Here is a 20,086-nt window from a genome sequence, read left to right as displayed (position 1 = left end):
GAGTGCTTGCAGGTCCTCCTCGAGCATGGTCCATGTCTCGTGCCCGTAGAGGATCACCGGTCTTATTAGCGTTTTGTACATGGTGCATTTGGTGCGTGGGTGAATCTTTTTCGACCGCAGTTTCTTGTGGAGCCCGTAGTAGGCCCGACTTCCGCTGATGATGCGCCTCCGAATTTCACGGCTCACGTTGTTGTCAGCCGTCAGTAAGGATCCGAGGTAGACGAATTCCTCCATCACCTCGAAAGTATCCCCGTCTATCGTAACATTACTACCCAGACGGATCCGGTCGTGTTCGGTTCCGCCTACCAGCATGTACTTTGTTTTTGAGGCATTCACCACCAGTCCGACCTTTGCTGCTTCGCGTTTCAGGCGGGTGTACAGTTCTGCCACCGTTCCAAATGTTCTAGCGATAATGTCCATGTCGTCCGCAAAGCACACAAATTGACCGGATTTTGTGAAAATCGTTCCCCGGCTGTTGAGCCCGGCTCGTCGCATCACACCTTCCAGCGCGATGTTGAAGAGTAGACATGAGAGTCCGTCACCTTGTCGCAGTCCCCGGCGAGATACGAATGAACTGGATAGTTCACCCGAAACCCTTACGCAGTTTTGCACACCGTCCATCGTTGCTTTAATCAGTCTAGTCAGCTTCCCAGGAAAGCCGTTTTCGTCCATGATTCTTCATAGCTCTGCGCGGTCGATACTATCGTATGCCGCTTTGAAGTCGATGAACAGGTGGTGCGTTGGGACCTGGTATTCACGGCATTTCTGGAGGATTTGCCGTACGGTAAAGATCTGGTCCGTTGTCGACCGGCCGTCGATGAAGCCGGCTTGATAACTTCCCACGAACTCATTTGTTTTAGGTGACAGACGACGGATGATGATCTGGGATAGCACTTTGTAGGCAGCATTCAAAATAGTGATTGCCCTGAAGTTCTCACATTCCAAATGGTCGCCTTTCTTGTGAATGGGGCAGATTACCCCTTCCTTCCACTCCTCCGGTAGCTGTTCGGTTTCCCAGATGCTGACTATCAGCCGATGCAGACAGGTGGCCAACTTTTCTGGGCCCATCTTGATGAGTTCAGCTGCGATACCATCCTTACCAGCTGCTTTGTTGGTTTTGAGCTGGTGAATGGCATCCTTAACTTCCCTCAGCGTGGGAGTTGGTTCATTTCCGTCCTCCGCTGCACTGGCGTCGTCGTTCCTTCCGTTGCCGTGGGCTCCCGTGCCTACGTTCTCCACGTCGTTCAGGTGCTGATCGAAGTGCTGCTTCCACCTTTCGATCACCTCACGTCCGTCCGTCAAGAGGCCTCCGTCTTTATCCCTGCATATTTCGGCTCGCGGCACGAAGCCGTTGCGGGATGCGTTGAGCTTCTGATAGAACTTCCGTGTTTCTTGGGAACGGCACAGCAGTTCCATTTCTTCACACTCCGCTTCTTCCAAGCGGCGCTTTTTCTCCCGAAAGAGGCGGGTCTGGTGTTTCCGCTTCTGTTTGTAACGTTCCACGTTCTGTCGAGTCCCTTGCTGCAGCATTACCGCCCTCGCTGCGTTCTTCTCCTCCAAAACCGTTCTGCACTCTTCGTCGAACCATTCGTTCCGTCGATTCCGTTCCACGTACCCGATGGTGCTCTCGGCTGCGTCGTTGATGGCTGCTTTCACTGTACTCCAGCAGTCCTCTAGAGGGGCCTCATCGAGCTCGCCCTCATCTGGCAACGCGGCTTCGAGATTCTGCGCGTATGCTGAGGCGACATCCGGTTGCTTCAGTCGCTCTAGGTTGTACCGTGGCGGTCGCCGGTACCGTACATTGTTGATGACGGAGAGTTTTGGGAGCAGTTTGACCATCACCAGATAGTGGTCGGAGTCGATGTTGGCGCCACGATAGGTCCTGACGTCGATAATGTCGGAGAAGTGCCGTCCGTCAATCAGAACGTGGTCGATTTGAGATTCCGTCTGCTGTGGTGATCTCCAGGTGTAACGATAAGGGAGGCTGTGTTGGAAAAAGGTGCTACGTATGGCCATATTTTTGGAGGCGGCGAAATCAATGAGTCGTAGGCCGTTTTCATTCGTTTGCTGGTGGGCGCTAAACTTACCAATCGTCGGTCTGAATTCCTCCTCCTGGCCTACCTGAGCGTTCAAATCTCCTATGATGATCTTGACGTCGTGGCTTGGGCAGCGGTCGTACTCGCGTTCGAGCTGCGCGTAAAATGCGTCCTTGTCATCATCAGTACTTCCGGAGTGTGGGCTGTGCACGTTTATTATGCTGAAGTTGAAGAATCGGCCCTTGATCCTCAACCTGCACATTCTTTCGTCGATCGGCCACCAACCGATCACGCGCCTCTGCATATCACCCATCACGATGAAAGCTGTTCCCAGCTCGCGTGTGTTGCCGCAGCTCTGGTAGATGGTATGACTACCTCTAAACGTCCGCACCATGGATCCTGTTCAACGCACCTCCTGCAGCGCTACGATGCCGAACCCGCGGTATGCGGGTATGCGGGTGCTCCCAATGAAGTTGAGAGATCGGCAGTTCCACGTACCGAGTTTCCAATCGCAAGTCCTTTTTGTTCGCTGGGGTCGTTGCCGTTGGTCTCGGTTCGTATTATTCTGTTGCTGATTTTCCGTTGCAATGGTTTTTTACGGCTGGCTCGTAGGGCCTGACACCAACCCCCTACTTTCCGGAGGACCATAGTGCACAGTTGAGCTTAGAGTCCTTCCCTGGCACTCGGACGTAGATCAGCCGCCCCTAACATGGGGATCAGACGCTGTTGTGAGCCGGGGTGCCGGGGTGACGATGGGCATTATCGGCAGGTTTGTTCTCTTCATTATGGGAGGTTTTTGTCGGTCAAATTCCCTGAAACTTGGTCATATAGTTCAGCCTAATTGGGAAGGATTTGAGACCAACTCTGAGTTCAACAGCTCAAAAAACCCATGACAAAGAAAACAAAACTGCCAAAAATACACAATTTTCCCTATGACGTTTCTTGGTGTGCTTATCGAACATCATGGTTTTATACCAAGTGTCAGTATCAACCGACATTTCAAGCTGAAATTGAGATAGGTAACCACTAATTTTCCATTTACCATCAGAATATCAATTGACTACCCTCCGATCATTCAATTGATATCCGCTCCAGTATCAGTCAATGCACATATCATTCAATTAAGCCCCAGCTAGGAAGCACCCAACCCAGCCCAACCCAACATAGACCCTACAGATGTTCAATGTTGGTCCAACATTCGATAAAAAATTTACCCGGCTTTGATCCGACATTCGATCAATGGCGGAACTTTGCAGGGTTATTTTGTGTTTCGTGCCCAGCAACATTTGAGTGAAACCTCATTTAATTGACAAGGATTCGCATCTCATTTGATAGGTGCTCTGATTGAATGAAATAGTTTTAAACATGACTAGAAGAAAAAATTGGACACGAATGCCAACTTATTTGGTAAAGTATTTTTAATCTATATATATAAAAATGCAGTGGCATACGTGGGACCGCGCATAACTTGCGAACGGATGGTCCGATTTGGATCGTCTAAGTTTTGTTCTGTTAGTTTTCACCCAAGGAAGGTTTATGAGGCCAAAAACATGGGAAAATTGGAAGTTTTTGAAATCGGGTTTTCATACATTTTGAACGGGGACTTGGGCGCTTGGCTAAGGACTTGAAACGTCAAAAACGCAGTAGGCAAGACAAAGTTTGCCGGGGACAGCTAGTAAAATATAAAAAAGAAGAGAAAATGACTGAAAAGATTTGTTGGTTACTGTTCAAATGAATAAGATGAATTTTTGCAACACTGGTTTTGTAGACGACTATCACAGAGAAACTTACAAAGATTGAAAATTCACCAGTCACGGTACGTGGTGATCGCAGCGTCATCCAAGCAGTGTCTGGTTCTGAACCAATGTCAAACTATTTTGCTACGCTGCATCAACGCCGATTTCAGCACAAGATTGTGCCAATTACGCACCATCGCTCTCAAAATTTACACGACACCCGTCAGAAAATCATTTTTCAAAAATCTTGTCGCACCCCGATCCCACACTGGAGGCGAAAGGTCGCCAAGGTCATGCTTTACCTAGTTATACCTACGGTGGGAGCGCCAGTTAACACGCAGCACAATTTGACCGCAGATATTTGTTGTACGCTGCGATTTCGTGGGCACGCGCATGGAAATCACTACCGTACTTAGAGGTGGCTTGCTTGTTTGAACCATGAATAGACCACTTCTGAAAATATTATTATGTACCAAATTGCATATATCATTGTAGTTCGTATTGCATATTCAAATTTAGAACTGAATTCGAAACATTATACTAGTTGACAGCATTTCTATATTCGGTAAGCTCATACTCATTTTTGCAAACAATTGTGAGATTGTCCAATACATTCTCCAAAAGCACCAATTTGACGCAAGAATTATATTAAAGTAATCGAAATATATTAAATTCAGCTCCATGTATTAAAAGATTTCAATTTATTTGAATTTTAGTGAATTTAAACAGTGTAAAACTCGATCTACAGCTATAACTCAAAAGCTGTTGTACTTGACATTGTTTCAAGCATGATTCCGAAATCAGCAAGTATTTATGCATGTAAATTTTGGTCGTTGCAATAAGTTCATGACTTTCGTTTTATTGTATAAACTGGTATCATAAAAATAGTATTAGTGATCTCGATACCTCAAATTTGATGACCTTCTATTCAAATTCATGCTCTTCTCATAGTTATGCATTTTTTTAGTGCTCATTTACTTCCAGCTTCCATCGGGATAAAGAGAGTTATTTATACCACAACATGGTTTATTTTTAAGGCTATCTGTTTTTAAAATTTTCGAAGTCATGGTTTTCTTTCATACTTAATTTTAGATACAACAGTTTGGAGTTTAAAAACCAATACATACAATTGAAACTATTTTGAAGAATCTAAGTTTTTATTTGTACCAAAAATATAAAATACCTACGGATTGAGCACGAGCACAAATCTTGATCATAACATCCTTTTGACATTGATAGGTATCCTCAATCGTTCCAAGTGTACGCCACTTAACAGTCCATTCTCGAACAGCCGATCGTGGCACCATTCGTTAGATTTGCATTGTAAACCCGAAAATCGCCTGCGGCGACACGCTTTGCCAGATTCTAGCAGCACAGGCCCAACAAAGCCCTTCTCCTTTCTCTCCTAGTACTAGACATCGCATCGCAAGCAGCAGCCAGGCGCTCGCTCTTGACATTTACACGGTGTCTATCAAGATTTGGCTAACATTTATCTATATTTGTGAGGCGATTGTTGATCATAAAACGTATCCGATTGGCTCGTGGCGGTTGGACGCCGCAGTCATCTGGCAGAAGACGAATCAGACATGATTGAAGTCCCAGTAGTGCTCGCCGAATCCTCCGTTCTTATCGGCCCATTTTACCTAAAATACATAGGTATAGTTTGGAAAGTATCAAAATCCATTTATCTGACTTGCGAATGCATTAGATACCCGTTTCTGAAAAATCCCTGCACCTTCAGAAGCTCTTTCGTGCTGTTCTATGTAGTGCCGATCGCTTCCACGTTTAAGGCCAGTGTTGTAAGACCCATCACCAAAGAAGTTAAAGTACCTAGCGAAAAAAAGGATGTGGATAGAGCATGCGTATTAGTTTTATTGGAAGATTCGTAACCTTTGCCAAACTAATAAAAATAATAATCAAGCTTAGGATAGACTTTAAAACTAAAGATAAAAACTAAAAACTAAAAAATAGAATTACTTTTCCTTGATGCCGATTGTTTTTATGATCCTGTCGTTCATATCTCTCTTCCCATCTGTCTTCAGTTTCATACAGATGGCCGAACTCCAGTTCAAGGGGGGATTTTTGCTCGCAATACGTATCTCTGGTTGTGATAATGGAATAAAATTGAAATTGAGGCAATACTAAAGTGATCAACGTATTCAAGATGTTTTTCTTTCCCTTCCCTCTGACGTTACAGTTCAACTGTGACAGAGCCTGTACAAGAAGAAGGTAAATCCGCAGGTAGAAGTGCAGGACGCCAAGCCAAGGCGTAGGGGGGCAGGTGCCAGGCGCGAGAAAGGCGACACTATCGTCATCAAGACGGAACAGTCCAAGTACTCGGACGTCTTGAAGACGATGCGAAGCGACGCCAAGCTTGAGGGTCTTGGAGCCGACGTACGCATTATTAGACGTACTCGTACGGGCGAGATGATCCTGGAGCTGAAGCGCCAGAAGGAACACAAGAGGCTGGCAGAAGAGGTCCTTGGTGAGGGTGTGCAGGTGAGGGCTCTGACACATGAGGCGACCTTCAGTCAAAGACATTGACGAGATCACCGAAGTGGAAGAGCTCGTCACGGCACTGCGGCAACAGTGCGATGTGCAGGTGGCCGCCGCAGCCGTTAAGCTACGGAGAGGGCCAGCAGGGACACAGATAGCTTTGGTTCAGCTACCTGTGGCGGATGTTAAAAAGTCCGTTAAAGTAGGGAGTATAAAGGTGGGCAGGTGTGTATGTCACCTGACATTCCACGAGCCACCTGAGGTTTGCTTCAGGTGTCTGGAACCAGGACACAAGTCGTGGGACTGCAAAGGCCCCGACAGGCGCAAACTGTGTAGGTGATGCGGCGCTGAAGGTCATAAGGCCCAAAGCTGCACGAGTCCGCCCATCTGCATGATCTGTACCGGGAAAACCTCGAAAAACAGACATCCGATGGGTGGTCCAGGGTGCCCGGTCTTTAAGAAAGCCGCAGTGAACAACAAATCACAATGCAGGTAACGCAGCTGAACCTGAACCACTGTGATGCGGCTCAGCAACTGCTTTGTCAGGCGGTTTCTGAGTGGGAGACGGATATCGCCATCATTTCGGACCCATACCGAGTACCCGCCGGCAACGGCAACTGGGCCTCGGATGGGACCAGGAAAATGGCGGCGATATGGACGACGGGTAAATACCCCGTGCAGGAGTTGGTGTCTACTACCTACGAGGGCTTCGTGGTCACCAAAGTAAACGGGGTCTTCTTCTGTAGCTGTTATGCGCCTCCGCGGTGGCCGATCGAGCGGTTCACGCAAATGCTGGACCGCTTAACGACCGTGCTAACAGGGCGAAGGCCGGTGGTAATAGCGGGTGACTTTAATGCCTGGGCTGTGGAATGGGGAAGCCGTTTCACGAACCAGCGGGGTCAGATCCTGCTAGAAACACTGGCCATCTTAGATGTCGACTTGGCTAACGTCGGTACCAAGAGTACCTATAGTCGAAACGGAGCGGAGTCAATTATTGACGTGACCTTTTGTAGTCCTGGCCTAACAAGTAGTCCGAACTGGAGAGTAGATGATGGCTACACTCACAGCGACCACCTGGCGGTTCGCTACAGTATCGGCTACAACAACAGCAGACAGCGGATAGAAGAGGCGGCTAGGCCAAGGCCAAGCCCTCGTAGGTGGAAGACATCATACTTCGACGAAGAGGTATTTAGGGAAGCGCTCCGCCGTGAGCGAAACTTAATCGGTTTAGACGGCGACGAGCTGGTAGCGGTGCTCTCACGTGCGTGTGATGCGACCACGCCTAGGCGAGTCCACCCTAGAAATGGGAGGCCACCGGCTTACTGGTGAACCGACTCGATTGCGGACCTGCGCCGCGCCTGCCTACGGGCTATGAGGCGGATGCAGCGAGCACGATCAGAGGAAGAGCGAAACGAACGACGGGTGGTGTTCGCCGCTGCAAAAGCCGCGCTCAGGACCGAGATAAGAGCAAGCAAAAAGGCCTGCTTTGAGGGTCTCTGTCAGAGTGCCAATACGAACCCGTGGGGTGACGCCTACAGGGTCGTTATGGCCAAGACGAGAGGTGTGATGGCTCCTACAGAGCAATCTCCAGAGATGTTGGAGGAGATCATTGGAGGACTTTTTCCGCGTCATGATCCTAGTCCTTGGCCTCTTTCGTAGGACAGCCGGGGATTGGGGCTGGCGATGAGGAAAGGGTTACCGATGTGGAACTTGTGGGGATAGCTAAGTCCCTTAGCGTAGGTAAGGCCCCATGTCCGGACGGAGTTCCGAACCTGGCCTTAAAAGTAGCTATTGCAGAGGCTCCCGAGATGTTCAGGTCTGCTATGCAGAAATGCCTGGACGAGGAAGTTTTCCCAGAAGCTTGGAAGAGGCAGAGCCTGGTACTATTGCCAAAGGCGGGGAAACCACCCGGAGACCCGTCGGCATATAGACCAATATGCTTGATTGACACGGTGGGGAAGGTGCTCGAAAAGATCATCCTCAATAGAATGTTGAGGTTCACTGAGGGCGTAAATGATCTTTCGAGCAACCAGTATGGCTTCCGGAAGGGGAGGTCCACCGTAGACGCTATCTTGTCGGTTACAAAAACCGCCGAGAAAGCACTCGAGCCTAAGAGGAGGGGAATTCGCTTCTGCGGGGTAGTGACTCTGAATGTAAGGAATGCATTTAATAGCGCCAGTTGGGCTGCTATTGCCGATGCGCTCTTGCGTCTGGGGATACCGGAGTACTTGTACAAGATTCTCGGAAGCTACTTCCACAATTGCGTACTAGTTTACGACACGGAGGTGGGTCGGAAGTGCTTTCACATAACCTCAGGAGTCCCGCAAGGTTCCATCCTGGGTCCGGTGTTATGGAATGTCATGTACGACGAGGTGTTGAGGTTAGAGTACCCAGTGGGAGTGGTGATTGTCGGATTTGCCGACAATATTACGCTCGAAGTCTACGGTGAAACGATCGAGGAGGTAAAGTTGACTACCAACCACTCGATCAAGGTTGTGGAGGCGTGGATGCGGTTCAGGAAACTGGAGCTGGCTCACCACAAGACAGAGGTGACGGTTGTTAACAACATGCAGTCGGCGCAGCAGACGGAGATCAGTGTAGGAGAGTGCACTATCCTGTTAAAGCGCTCTGTCAAGCACTTGGGCGTGATGATCGACGATAAGCTTACCTTCGGTAGCCACGTCGATTATGCCTGTAAAAGAGCCTCCACAGCTATTGCGGCACTGTCCCGGATGATGTCCAATAGCTCTGCGGTGTACGCCAGTAAGCGCAATCTTCTGGCTAGTGTTGCTACGTCCATACTTAGGTATGGCGGCCCGGCGTGGGGTACCGCGCTAAGTACTGAATGCTACCGACGGAAGCTGGAAAGTACTTACAGGCTTATGTGTCTGAGGGTTGCAAGCGCGTACCGTACCGTGTCACACGACGCTCTCTGCGTCATTACTGGTATGGTGCCTATCAGCATTCTTATCAGTGAGGACATGGAGTGCTTCGAAATGCGCGGCACAAGAGGCATCCGCAAGACTGTCAGGATGGCCTCTATGGTCAAATGGCAGCGCGCGTGGGACAGTTCCACCAAAGGAAGGTGGACCCATAGGTTGATACCGAGGGTAGATAGTTGGATTAATAGGCGCCATGGGGAAGTTTCATTCCACCTGACACAGGCCCTTACAGGTCATGGTTGCTTCCGACAGTATCTACACCGTTTCGGGCATGCGGATTCTCCCGAATGCCCAGTGTGCAATGGTTTAGAGGAAACGGCGGAACACGTTTTGTTCGTGTGCCCGCGTTTTCGCACAATGCGTGACCGCATGCTTGCCACATGCGGGGAGGACACAACTCCGGACAACTTGGTCCAGAGAATGTGTAGGGATGAGATTAGCTGGAATGTCGTTTCAACGGCTATCACCCATATCGTCTGGGAGCTACAGAGGAGGTGGCGCGTGGAATTGGAGAATGACTAGTCCAGATGCAGTACAAGAGGTGGTCCAGGGGTTCGAAGTCGGCTTCGTAGGTCATACCGGTGCCCTGCGGTCGAGATCGACCCTTACAGCGATTAAGTGGCCGCGGAGAGGAAGTCCCGGTAGCGGTGCTGTCGTGGCGTCAGTCTACTGGGTTGGATCCGAGCCCGCGGTTGGAAAGGGGTCCCCGGCAAGGGTCGGGGTAGGTGAGACCCTGCTGTCTGCAACCTACGGATGCATCTGATAGGGCCTGAAGGGTAGTGATACCCTTCCTTACGGGCAGGTCAGATCGGGTTGCATGTGGGCATCAGTTCTTGATGTCCGCTCAGCAGTAGGGCGCGGGCGGGGTTGACCCTGCCCGCCTTCCGAGGACGAAGGGAGTGGTGAGGACCACTCGGGAAACTGGCTAAGCGCCAGCATGCTATCGTGATGGACTCTCCAGAGCGAGTCATCGATGTTCGTTACTGCTAGGCTACGGCAGCTAACCTTGAGGGTGCGATATGCACTAGCCCCTCTCTGAAGCAATACCTTCTTGGTGGTTCCGGAGAGACGTAGGGTTTGGCGACCATAGGAATGTGTTTTAGTGGGTCGAGGAGAGAATAGTCCTGGCTTCTACTTGTAGAAGACGGCCTTAACCCCACACTACCCTAACCTTCCTGTTAGGGTGTCTGTTGAGCAGATGTATCCCCCTATGGTTTAGAAGGAAAAAAAAAAGAGCTCGTACACGGTAAAGGCTTGGTAATTCGCGGAATTCAGCCCCCCTTGGAAACGCTAGCTTTTTTCCAGTAACTTCTATCCCTACATCCGCGTGGCACTGCACAATGGTCCAATTTTGAGAAAAGCTGGCAGAAACTCTATTTTTGAACATCTCTTTTCAGTATATCGATCATTCATCTACAGTATCAGAAGCGTTGACTGTCTTTTAAATAAATTGGAAATCATGATGTTGTATCTTTTCACAGCGGTCAATAGCTGCTGATGGAAAAAATGCTCATTTTTTGATAAAGAAGACAACCAAGTTTTACAATTACAAAAGTCTAATAATATAAGGAATTTAATGGCTTCCAGAAGTTTATTTGTTAGTTCTTGTGTATATTAGGCACCTGCAATGGAAAAAGAGATCCAAATAACACTTTTGGTTTCAAAATTAACATCACATATTATTAGTACGAGAAATTCTTATACTTCAACTTCAAAGTGTCTTACATATTGCTCCCAGTCCCAGCTACTCCGCGCGCAGATATTCGGTTCAAACGCTCGTCTAAGCATAACTTTTTTAATTGATTAAAGAAAATTGCAGCTGTCAAGAGTTGCCAGAATATTAGCGCTATAATGATATGTGTATAGCCAAATTGTATGAAAAACAGCAATTTTGTTCGGAATTCGCTCGAAGAAATCGACAAACATTGATTTAGCTGTATTATAGAGACTCTCAGCCCTTGGCAGGTTCGTCTCTATATCGACAAGCAATGAAAATGCCATTAATATGAAATTGAGAGCTATATACACTAAATTCTTTTTTTACACGATCTTTTTTTACGCGGTTTTATTTTACACGATTTTTTTTGCACGATTTTCTCGAAATTACGCGATGTGTTTTTGTAAAGATTCTTCTTTCCTGGTCGCAACTTACTTCCGATGGGGCTCAAATTTCTACCAGAGATCTCTCTTATCATCCTTGATACCCTGTCAAAATTTTAGGATGATCCGATAAAAACAGTTTTGAAAACTTTTTTTACACGATTTTTTTTACGCGGAACAAAAAATCGCGTAAAAACAGAATTTAGTGTAATGTTTCAGTTCATTAATTTAGTCTAGGGAAGTTTAGCTGATCCAAACATCTGCTTTTTAATAGTTTTATGTACGTTTACAAAATGTTCTACAAAGTGTTAAAACAACTTATTTGGAGCAAGTTTGCAGAAGAAACCATTATTCTATCTCTTATGGTTCGTAACCTATATTTTTTAAAAGATGTATGTTAGGGTGATCCATGAAATTCAGTTTTCTTGAAATAACTTTTAATTCGTTCGTTTCTCGTAAATACTTTGTTCCGAGCACTTTTAGAACAATCAACGACGCAAATTTTTTTTTCAAAGAGTTCAATGTTCTGTACTCTCATAGTTAAAAATATAATGGCATGTTTCTTCAAAAAATAACTTTTTTTTTAAAGTCATATCTCAAAAGGGAGCAAATGGATTTTCAATCTCTCGGTTGCATTGGAAAGATCGCGCTCTGTTCTATTTATGGTGAAAAAATTCAGGTACCTTTTTCGTATGAAGCTTTTTATTGAATTAAAAAAAAACGATTTTTTTATGAACAAGCTGTTGTAGCTTTGGAAGTCGATGAGGGACAAACCAGGCGTCTTCGACAAAATTATGAGTTTTTGGATGCTCTAAAAGTGCCCATAACAAAGTATTGCGAAAAAATCAACACATAAAATTATATTGAACAGATTTTCATATGGAAAGCGGAACAATTTAAGCAAATTCAACTCGTCTTTGTTAGATAGATCGAAGTAACCATGTCGGAAATAATTAAATTTGTTTTTAATCCATAATTCGTCAATGAGCTCAACTTAAAATGTGATTTTGAGCTGATTTACATAAATATAATTTTAATTTCATCACTTCAATGTATGCATAGCAAAAATGTCAATCACTAGTATATGTTGATGTTAACGTAAAAGCCAATCAAAGTTTCACAATTCTTTTCAACATTGTGCCTTAATGGTGATGACGGTATAAATAAACATTGGCTCTAGAATGAAATGGATGACCATTTACCAAGCTACTTTGATCTATCCAACAAAGATTAGTTGAATTAGCGTGAAGTGTGTCGTTTTTCATATGAAAATCTATTTTTACTCAATATAATTTTGGAAGAGCGGACCTGGTGTGATGGTTACAACACTTGACTATCATGCCGAGGACCTGGGATCGAATCCCACTCCCGACAAACTCGCAAAATGTGGGTTCTTCCTTCGGAAGGGAAGTAAAGCGTGGGTCCCGAGATGAACTAGCCTAGGGCTAAAAATCTCGTTAATACAGATAAAAAAAAAATATAATTTTATGTAGTGATTTTTTCGCAATACTTTGTTCTGGGCACTTTTAGAGCAGCCAAGTTTGTATCTGATCGAATTTCAAAGTTACAACTGCTTTTCAATGAAAAAAAATCGTATTTTCAAAATTCAATAAACAGCTTCATACGAAAAAGGTACCTACATTTTTTTCACCATAAATAGAACAGAGTACGTTCTATCTAATGCAACCGAAAGATTGAAAATCCATTTGTTCCCTTTTGAGATATGACTTTGTAGCGGCCATGGGCCCGCTCGGAGTCTGCTTCTTGTTTCCGGCCCGGATTTTTAAACAAGTGGCTTAAGCGCCACCACCTAGGAGGACCACCCGTCGTTTTCTACGATGCCCGGCTAGATACTGACCGAAGAGACAGCTTCGGAATAATCAACAATGCGCGGGAACAAGCGAGCAGACTCATCATACAAGGACTCTACTTCAATAGCGGAAGCCACACAGACATAACCAACAAATTCCCCCAAACGACCGATATCCCAGAACTCGACCTTATCCTGTTCTCATTACTGGCAAAGACACCCCAACCACTTCAGTTCCATCCCGTTTTGGAAGACGGACTTCACAACAAGGCGGAATAACAAATTACCACGAAACGTTAAACGTACTTTGGACTTTCTTAACACTCACTAACACATGGTTTAGGGAAACAAGGACTTCATCATGAACATTTATTCAATTGGATAACCTAAGATATTTATTAATAGAAACAATTTGATAACCTATTCCATTTCTACGGTCGCGTCCGACCGGCCTTCCTTCTTCTTCTTCTCCCTTTCTGACTATGACCCTATCTTGTGCGGTTTTGGTCTACGCTGGCGCTTTTGTGTGTGTAGGTGCGAATTCACTTGCATGCAAAATTTAGTGGAACGTACTCACGAGCTTTCGATCGGGCGCTTTCTACGACGACGCTGATGACGTTGACGATAGTGTCGACGATTGGAAGATCGGTACCTCTACGGTGAATTCGATTCACGGCCACGCACGAGCTTCGTGGAGTGTTTGTCGTGCTCGTGACCAAACGAGCGGACGATTGGCAAATGTCGCTTGCCTTCGGAGTGCGTTGGTCACGTTCGCGACTCCCTTCCGGCCTGGAATCGCCGGGCAAACTTTGGCCCCAGGACGCAGGGTGGATGCGCGACGTAAGGTGGTGGGCGAGACGCTCTCGTTCTTCGCTTTGTACGATGTACGTGCTATTTTTGGAGTAGAGGTATAGCCGTCGCTCGCGCTTGGCTAGATGACACAATTAGCACATAAAATAACACACAACACAAGTCGTTTACCTTTGAACTTGGTACTCGGGTTCAACACGCACAATTCACCGCACAACCTAGCTATTGAACTATTGGCCTAAACGGGGATACACAGAGACAATTAATACTCGTTGAAGTACTCTTCACGTTTAAGTTAACTCACAAAATCACACCACGGGAAAGACACTACTTCGCGATTCTTCTTCTACCACGATCTGGGACAAAGTGGACGAGAATATCTTTGTGATTCCTCAGATAGGATCTCACGGTATGGTTCCCGGAAATGGATGCCCGAAGGTCTCCGTTGATCAGGTCTGTGTGATTTCGGATAAAGAAATCTCCCTTGCTGTTAGGAAGTCAGTCGCGCTTGGAACCAGAACACCATATCGATAGCAGCATTATTTCACGCAGCTTCAATACTGCAAATTTACTCAGTTTTATCACAGAGAACAGACATCCAAGTCCAGTTCCGAAACTGTGTAAGGAATTTAACGGTCATTTGAAATCGGCAACACAAGTGGCAATAGCGTGGCGCTGCAATCGATTAATTTTCCATACTAATTTAATTCACCACTTGAAATGTTTCAATTCACCACTGACTGTGGCAATATGGTGTTTGGTGGCGTTAGTGTTGTCATCGTGTATTGGTTTGCAACCTTACTCAAGTATAGATTCAAATCCTTACACAACTTTCCGAGCGAGATTTGTTCTAGCCTGGATGTCTGTTCTCTGTGGTTTTATTATATTATATTAAATTACATTTCATTCAAACTTACAATCTAGTATTCCTTCACGAGACAGACAGGTCACCTAACCGCAGTGCAGTTCCTACCGGGCTCACTGATTAAACAACACTGCCTAATCGATTGTTTCTTGGTAGCGCCGGCGCTTGTAGTTCGCAACCTTGCTTCAGTGTTGCCGGTTTCACCAAGCACCAAACGTACTACTATCTGTACGCAACACTTGCCTTTGAATTGTCTTTTCATCTCATTCCGTTACAAAATCAATTATTCAGAAGCTAACTACTTCGGGGTTCTCTAACAAGGTAACGAGAGCACGAACAGTGATACTCATTACAGCGTGTGCTTGCGTAGCGGATAACCTATCTACGCTTCAGGAAATTGTATGCAATTGTTGGTATCATTTTGATTCAGATTATGTCCATGTTATTTAGTTGCTTTTTCGAAGAAAAATGCCAATATCTTTTAAATTTTGAGAGTTAGAACATTAAGCTCTTTGGAAAAAATATGCGTCGTTGATTGTTCTAAAAGTGCTCGGAACAAAGTATTTATGAGAAACGAACGAATTAAAAGTTATATCAAGAAAACTGAATTTCATGGATCAGCCAAACATGAATCTTTAAAAAATATAAAAGTTAGGAACCATAAGAGATAGAATAATGGTTTCTTCGGCAAACTTGCTCCAAATAAGTTGTTTTACAACTTTGTAGAACATTTTGTAAACGTACAAAAAACTATTAAAAAGCAGATGTTTGGATCAGCTAATTTCACAATAATGAGAAAAAAGGTCGAAAAATAAGAAGAAACTTTCCCAAAGACACCAATATGTATCAAAAACTTATGGTTTAGGCACAAACATTTTTGTCTTCGTAAATACGGCCCTGGACCCATTGTGCTTTGGGATTATTGTAGGTGACTATATGCCAAACAACTTTGTCGAAGACCGCAAAGTGATACGACGCCTATTAAAAAAATTATTCCCTAGATAAAGTGAGGTGAGACATTATGGTTGTTTTTCCAGTGCATGTAAAGGAATAATATCAATAATGAAATCTCGATACTTCGCCTCACTTTGGCTAGGGTAAAACTTTTCTCACAGGCGTCGGATCACTTTGCGGTCTTCGACAAAGTTGTTTTATAGTCACCTATAATAATAACAAAGGGTTTTATCGTTAAACGCTTACAGCACCACCTAGCGTAAAAAAACAAAACTTAAGATTTTTGCAAACATTTGGTAACGTTTTCCCATACAAACTTTAAGCACTTTGAACGCCTCCTTAAGCTTAATTGATTTTGCTCAAATTTTGAACGTAACTTCTGGTAGTCCAGAACAACCGGCTCAGGAGGTAAGACTTGCCATTTTCCGAAATAGTTGTTTTTCGTTTAAGTGAGGGCTACCCTAACTAGCAGACTACTATGATTTGGCAGTTTTTGCTACGTATTTCCAAAATCTGGACCACTGTGCACCTGGCGGGCTGCAAGAAACCTTGGGAAGATCGGGTAACAAACCCCGGTGGCAGCTTTGGTGGTCGGCTGACAGGGAAAAGGGGCTTCTGCAAACATAAGCGGCTATGCTCTAGGAGGAGCGGCTCACAACAGCGGCTGATCCTTATGTTAGGGGCGGCTGATCGACGTCTAAGTGCCAGGAAAAGATTCTAGACTCTAAGCTCAACTAAGCACTATGGTCCTCCGGAAAATAGGGACTTGGCATGTGGCCCTACAAGACAGCCGTAAAAACCCATTGTAAGAGGAAATCAGCAACAAAATAAGAGATCAACTGAAACGACCCCAGTGAACAAAAAGCACTTGCGATTAGAAACTCGGTACGTGGAGCTGCTAATCCCTCAACTTCATTAGGAGCACCCGCATACTCTCTGATCTACTGAAGGACTGCGGGTTCGGCATTGTAGCGCTCCAGCTCCAGGAGGTGTGTTGGACAGGATCCATGGTGCGAACGTTTAGAGGTAATCATACCATTTACCTGCGCATAATCTCGAACCAGCGTCATCAGACGAGGTTGAGCTTGATGTGGCTCCTCTAGAGGACTGCTGAAGTATAGTAAACGCAGCCAATGACGCAGCCGAGAGTGCACGTGGAAAGGAGCCGATGGCACGAATGGTTCGACAAAAAGTGCAGAGCAATTATGGAGGAAAAGAACCCAGTGTGGGCCGTAATGCTGCAGCAAGGAATCTGGCAGAATGTGTCAAGCTACAAACCGAAGTGAAAGGTGGGTCTGCTCTCTTTGGGAGAAAAAGCGCTATCTGGAAGAAGCGATGTGCGAAGAAAGGTACTGCTGTGCCGTTCCCACAAAACACGGAAGTTCTACAAGAAGCTCAGCGCATCCCGCAACGGCTTAGTGCCGGAGCCGAGATATGCAGGGATAAGGGCGGGAGCCTCTTAATGGACAGACGTGAGCTGATCAAAAGATGGAAGCAGCACTTCGATGATCACCTGAATGGCGTAGAGAACTGTGTCTACGTTTTCCACGCCATTCAGAGACTATGGCAACAGAAGAAACCATTACGCCAGTGCAGTAGAGGACTCCGGATGGACTGATAAAGGAACAGCAGGAGCAGTGTGACGTGCAACCGTCAACAAAATAGAAGAGAGGCAGCATCGTAGCGATCAGTGTTCAAATGCAGCACGGCAGTCACAATGTCCCCCGCTCACGCAGTGCCCTAGTGGACAAAAGAGCTGTACAATTAGGGTTACCAATATAAATTGGACCCCCATATATTTTGGGCGCCCTGGGTCGTATTATCACAAGGGCAGCAATCATTTCCACACTGGAAAAATCATTATTTGGCTAGAAATTTATTTTTGATCATCTCCATGCGAGTGTCGCTACATGTTTACAAAACAAAAATGTGGTGCAGAGAAAACTTGATGTTGTAAACAAAAACGTTTCCCATTCTAGCGCATTAAATTCGCAAAGTTCGTCAAATCAGCCTTTGTCAATCACGTAATTAGGATGTAATCCAGCATACTGAAGTGGCAGACTCTTCGAAAATAGTTTCAAATGGGTTTAAACACCGGGTGCCCAAAATATATACTTAAGAGGGTCCAAAATGCACTGGGGTGTCCAAAACAGTGGAAACTGATCCTTCAGAAATCAGTTATTTTCATCAAATTTTCAGTAAGAAATGACCATATGGGTATTTCTAACGGACAGTGGAAGGATCATACTAACATGATATATATGTTTAACACCCTCTGAATCTGTTTGATCTTGACTTAAATTCAAACTAATGTCTTCTAGGGGTCCAAAAATCAACCGTTACCCTAGAATAAGTTAGAAAAAAAATGTTTAAAGATCTAAGTTTCATTCTTCCTCAAAAAGTTTTGACATCTGATTCAGTATTGGCGAATTGTCACGTTTCCTAGCAGTATACCGCATTTGGAAATGGCAATTCAACGCATTCTGACGCATACACGGCTATAATGATACTTACTGAAAATATTTGGTTTCTTCCGGTAAGCTGGATTGCCTTCGATTTTCATTTGATGTTTGCTCGTAGGGAAAGATTTCTGGATCAGATTCTTCATATCGCTTCGGATAGTCCATGGAGGCCAATGCAGCTGAATCGTTTCCCTTGAAAATTGGTTCAGTATCATCTCTCCAACTTCTTTTTATAGTGTCCTTCACTTTACGACGCTTCTTAGATTTTTTAACAGTTTTTAATTTATCCTTTTTCTTGATGCTATCGTCTTCCTTTCGTTTAGCAAACTTTTTACGAAAAGCAATCAAACTTTCTTCTAATAGCTTCCGCTTCTCCGAGTCGTCGAGAGTTATTTGGGCGCTATTCACGTAGTCGGATGTGTCCACATGCAACCGCCGGCGATTATACTCCTCCACCGGGTCTTCACCTTTTACGTAGCTCGGATAGTGACTTACATGCTTATGAAAAGTACTTACACCCCCGACGCCGCCGCCACCACGACTCCTCTTCGGCACCACGGCACCTATCGTAGGCACTGCAGTAGTGACCGTAACCGGTTCGAATAGCTCCACATCATGCGGGTAATCTCCACTCACTACGGCGGGGGTGTGCCAAAACGCAATCACCAAAGCGGCCGCCATAACGACCAGGATGCTACCGGCGGCGTCCAAGCGATTTGCTAATAGGCCCATTATTGGGGCTTCTGGGGCGCACAGCTAATTAGCACGCGGGCAGCCACTCAACTTTGGCCCCACGGCGGCGATGGATGAACGGGGACCGTAATTCAATTTCGATAGTCGATAGATGACAGTAATGTGGGCGCGAAACGGCGATGACGTTCGAAGCACTCTCATTTCGGATTGACGACACAGTGACAATTGAAAGGGCTTGATCCCATTCAGATCGGATTTATAGACAACGGAAATCAAAATCAGCAGCCGGCTTTGGCGTTGTTCGCCATTAATCATAGTTGGGGTCTACCCGGATTCACTCAAGCATTTCATATCATCGTTACTGGAAAGTGAAAATTGTTACCGCAATACATCCGGAGATAATTGAATTTGTGGACAGTTGGGTTTCAATTTAGGCAATTGGGTTTATGCTTGTTTTCTTTGAATTTTCGCTTATGTTGTATCAATTGATTAAGTCGATCCTACTATGGGCTATGGACTCCACCGATGAACGAATTCCTCCTCTCCTCTTCTTGGCGTAACGTCCTCACTGGGACAAAGCCTGCTTCTCAGCTTAGTGTTCTATGAGCACTTCCACAGTTTTTAACTCAGAGCTTCCTCTGCCAATGACCATTTTGCATGTGTATATCGTGTGGCAGGCACGAAGATACTCTATGCCCAAGGAAGTCAAGGAAGATTACTTTACGAAAAGATCCTGGACCGACCGGGAATCGAACTCGTCACCCTCAGCATGGTCATGCTGAATACCCGTGCGTTTACCGCCTCGGCTATATGGGCCCCCAAGCATACCATTCCATATAGTAGGATCGACTGAGCACCATCTTCATCGTTGGGGCTCGGGGGCGATGTTCCTCAAGTTTTCTTCAACGTTTAGGGTTCCCAGGTCTTCTTCAACCGCGTGCAGACAGCACGCTCGTGGCCACCTACAAAATTTTATGTTAGTATGAAAACTTGCATGCAACTTTTGGAGGATGACTTGTATGGGAAATATCGTGCTTATCATAAATCGCTTAAAACTATCAAATTCGATTTGGTAAAACGAAATATTTTGCATGAGTCGTTAATTTAGATGTTAATTGACCAATTAACCTTTTGATTGCTTAAAAAAATAATTCCTTGCTTAATGGTTTGCAGTCAAAAAAG

General features: G+C 45.5%; 1 protein-coding gene across 2 annotated transcripts; it reads right to left on the bottom strand.

Moving 5' to 3' along the window:
• Positions 1-5,058: 5,058 nt before the first annotated feature.
• On the bottom strand, positions 5,059-19,319 carry LOC134288206 (uncharacterized). Of its 2 annotated transcripts, none has more exons than XR_009997814.1 (3): positions 5,750-5,879; positions 5,485-5,602; positions 5,059-5,415 (listed from the first exon to the last, which is right to left on the bottom strand). XR_009997814.1 is itself a non-coding variant. In XM_062852276.1 (3 exons), the coding sequence occupies exons 1-3, from the start codon at positions 18,941-18,943 to the stop codon at positions 5,353-5,355; spliced, it is 861 nt and encodes a 286-aa protein (XP_062708260.1). In that variant the 5' UTR covers positions 18,944-19,319; the 3' UTR covers positions 5,059-5,352. The 2 variants fall into 2 exon arrangements, 1 of the variants encoding a protein (XP_062708260.1); XM_062852276.1 differs by lacking the exon at positions 5,750-5,879 and adding an exon at positions 18,264-19,319.
• Positions 19,320-20,086: the final 767 nt, after the last annotated feature.

Source organism: Aedes albopictus, chromosome 2 (assembly GCF_035046485.1).
Source record: "Aedes albopictus strain Foshan chromosome 2, AalbF5, whole genome shotgun sequence".
Lineage (NCBI taxonomy): Eukaryota > Metazoa > Arthropoda > Insecta > Diptera > Culicidae > Aedes > Aedes albopictus.
This window is presented reverse-complemented; position numbering and strand designations above follow the sequence as displayed.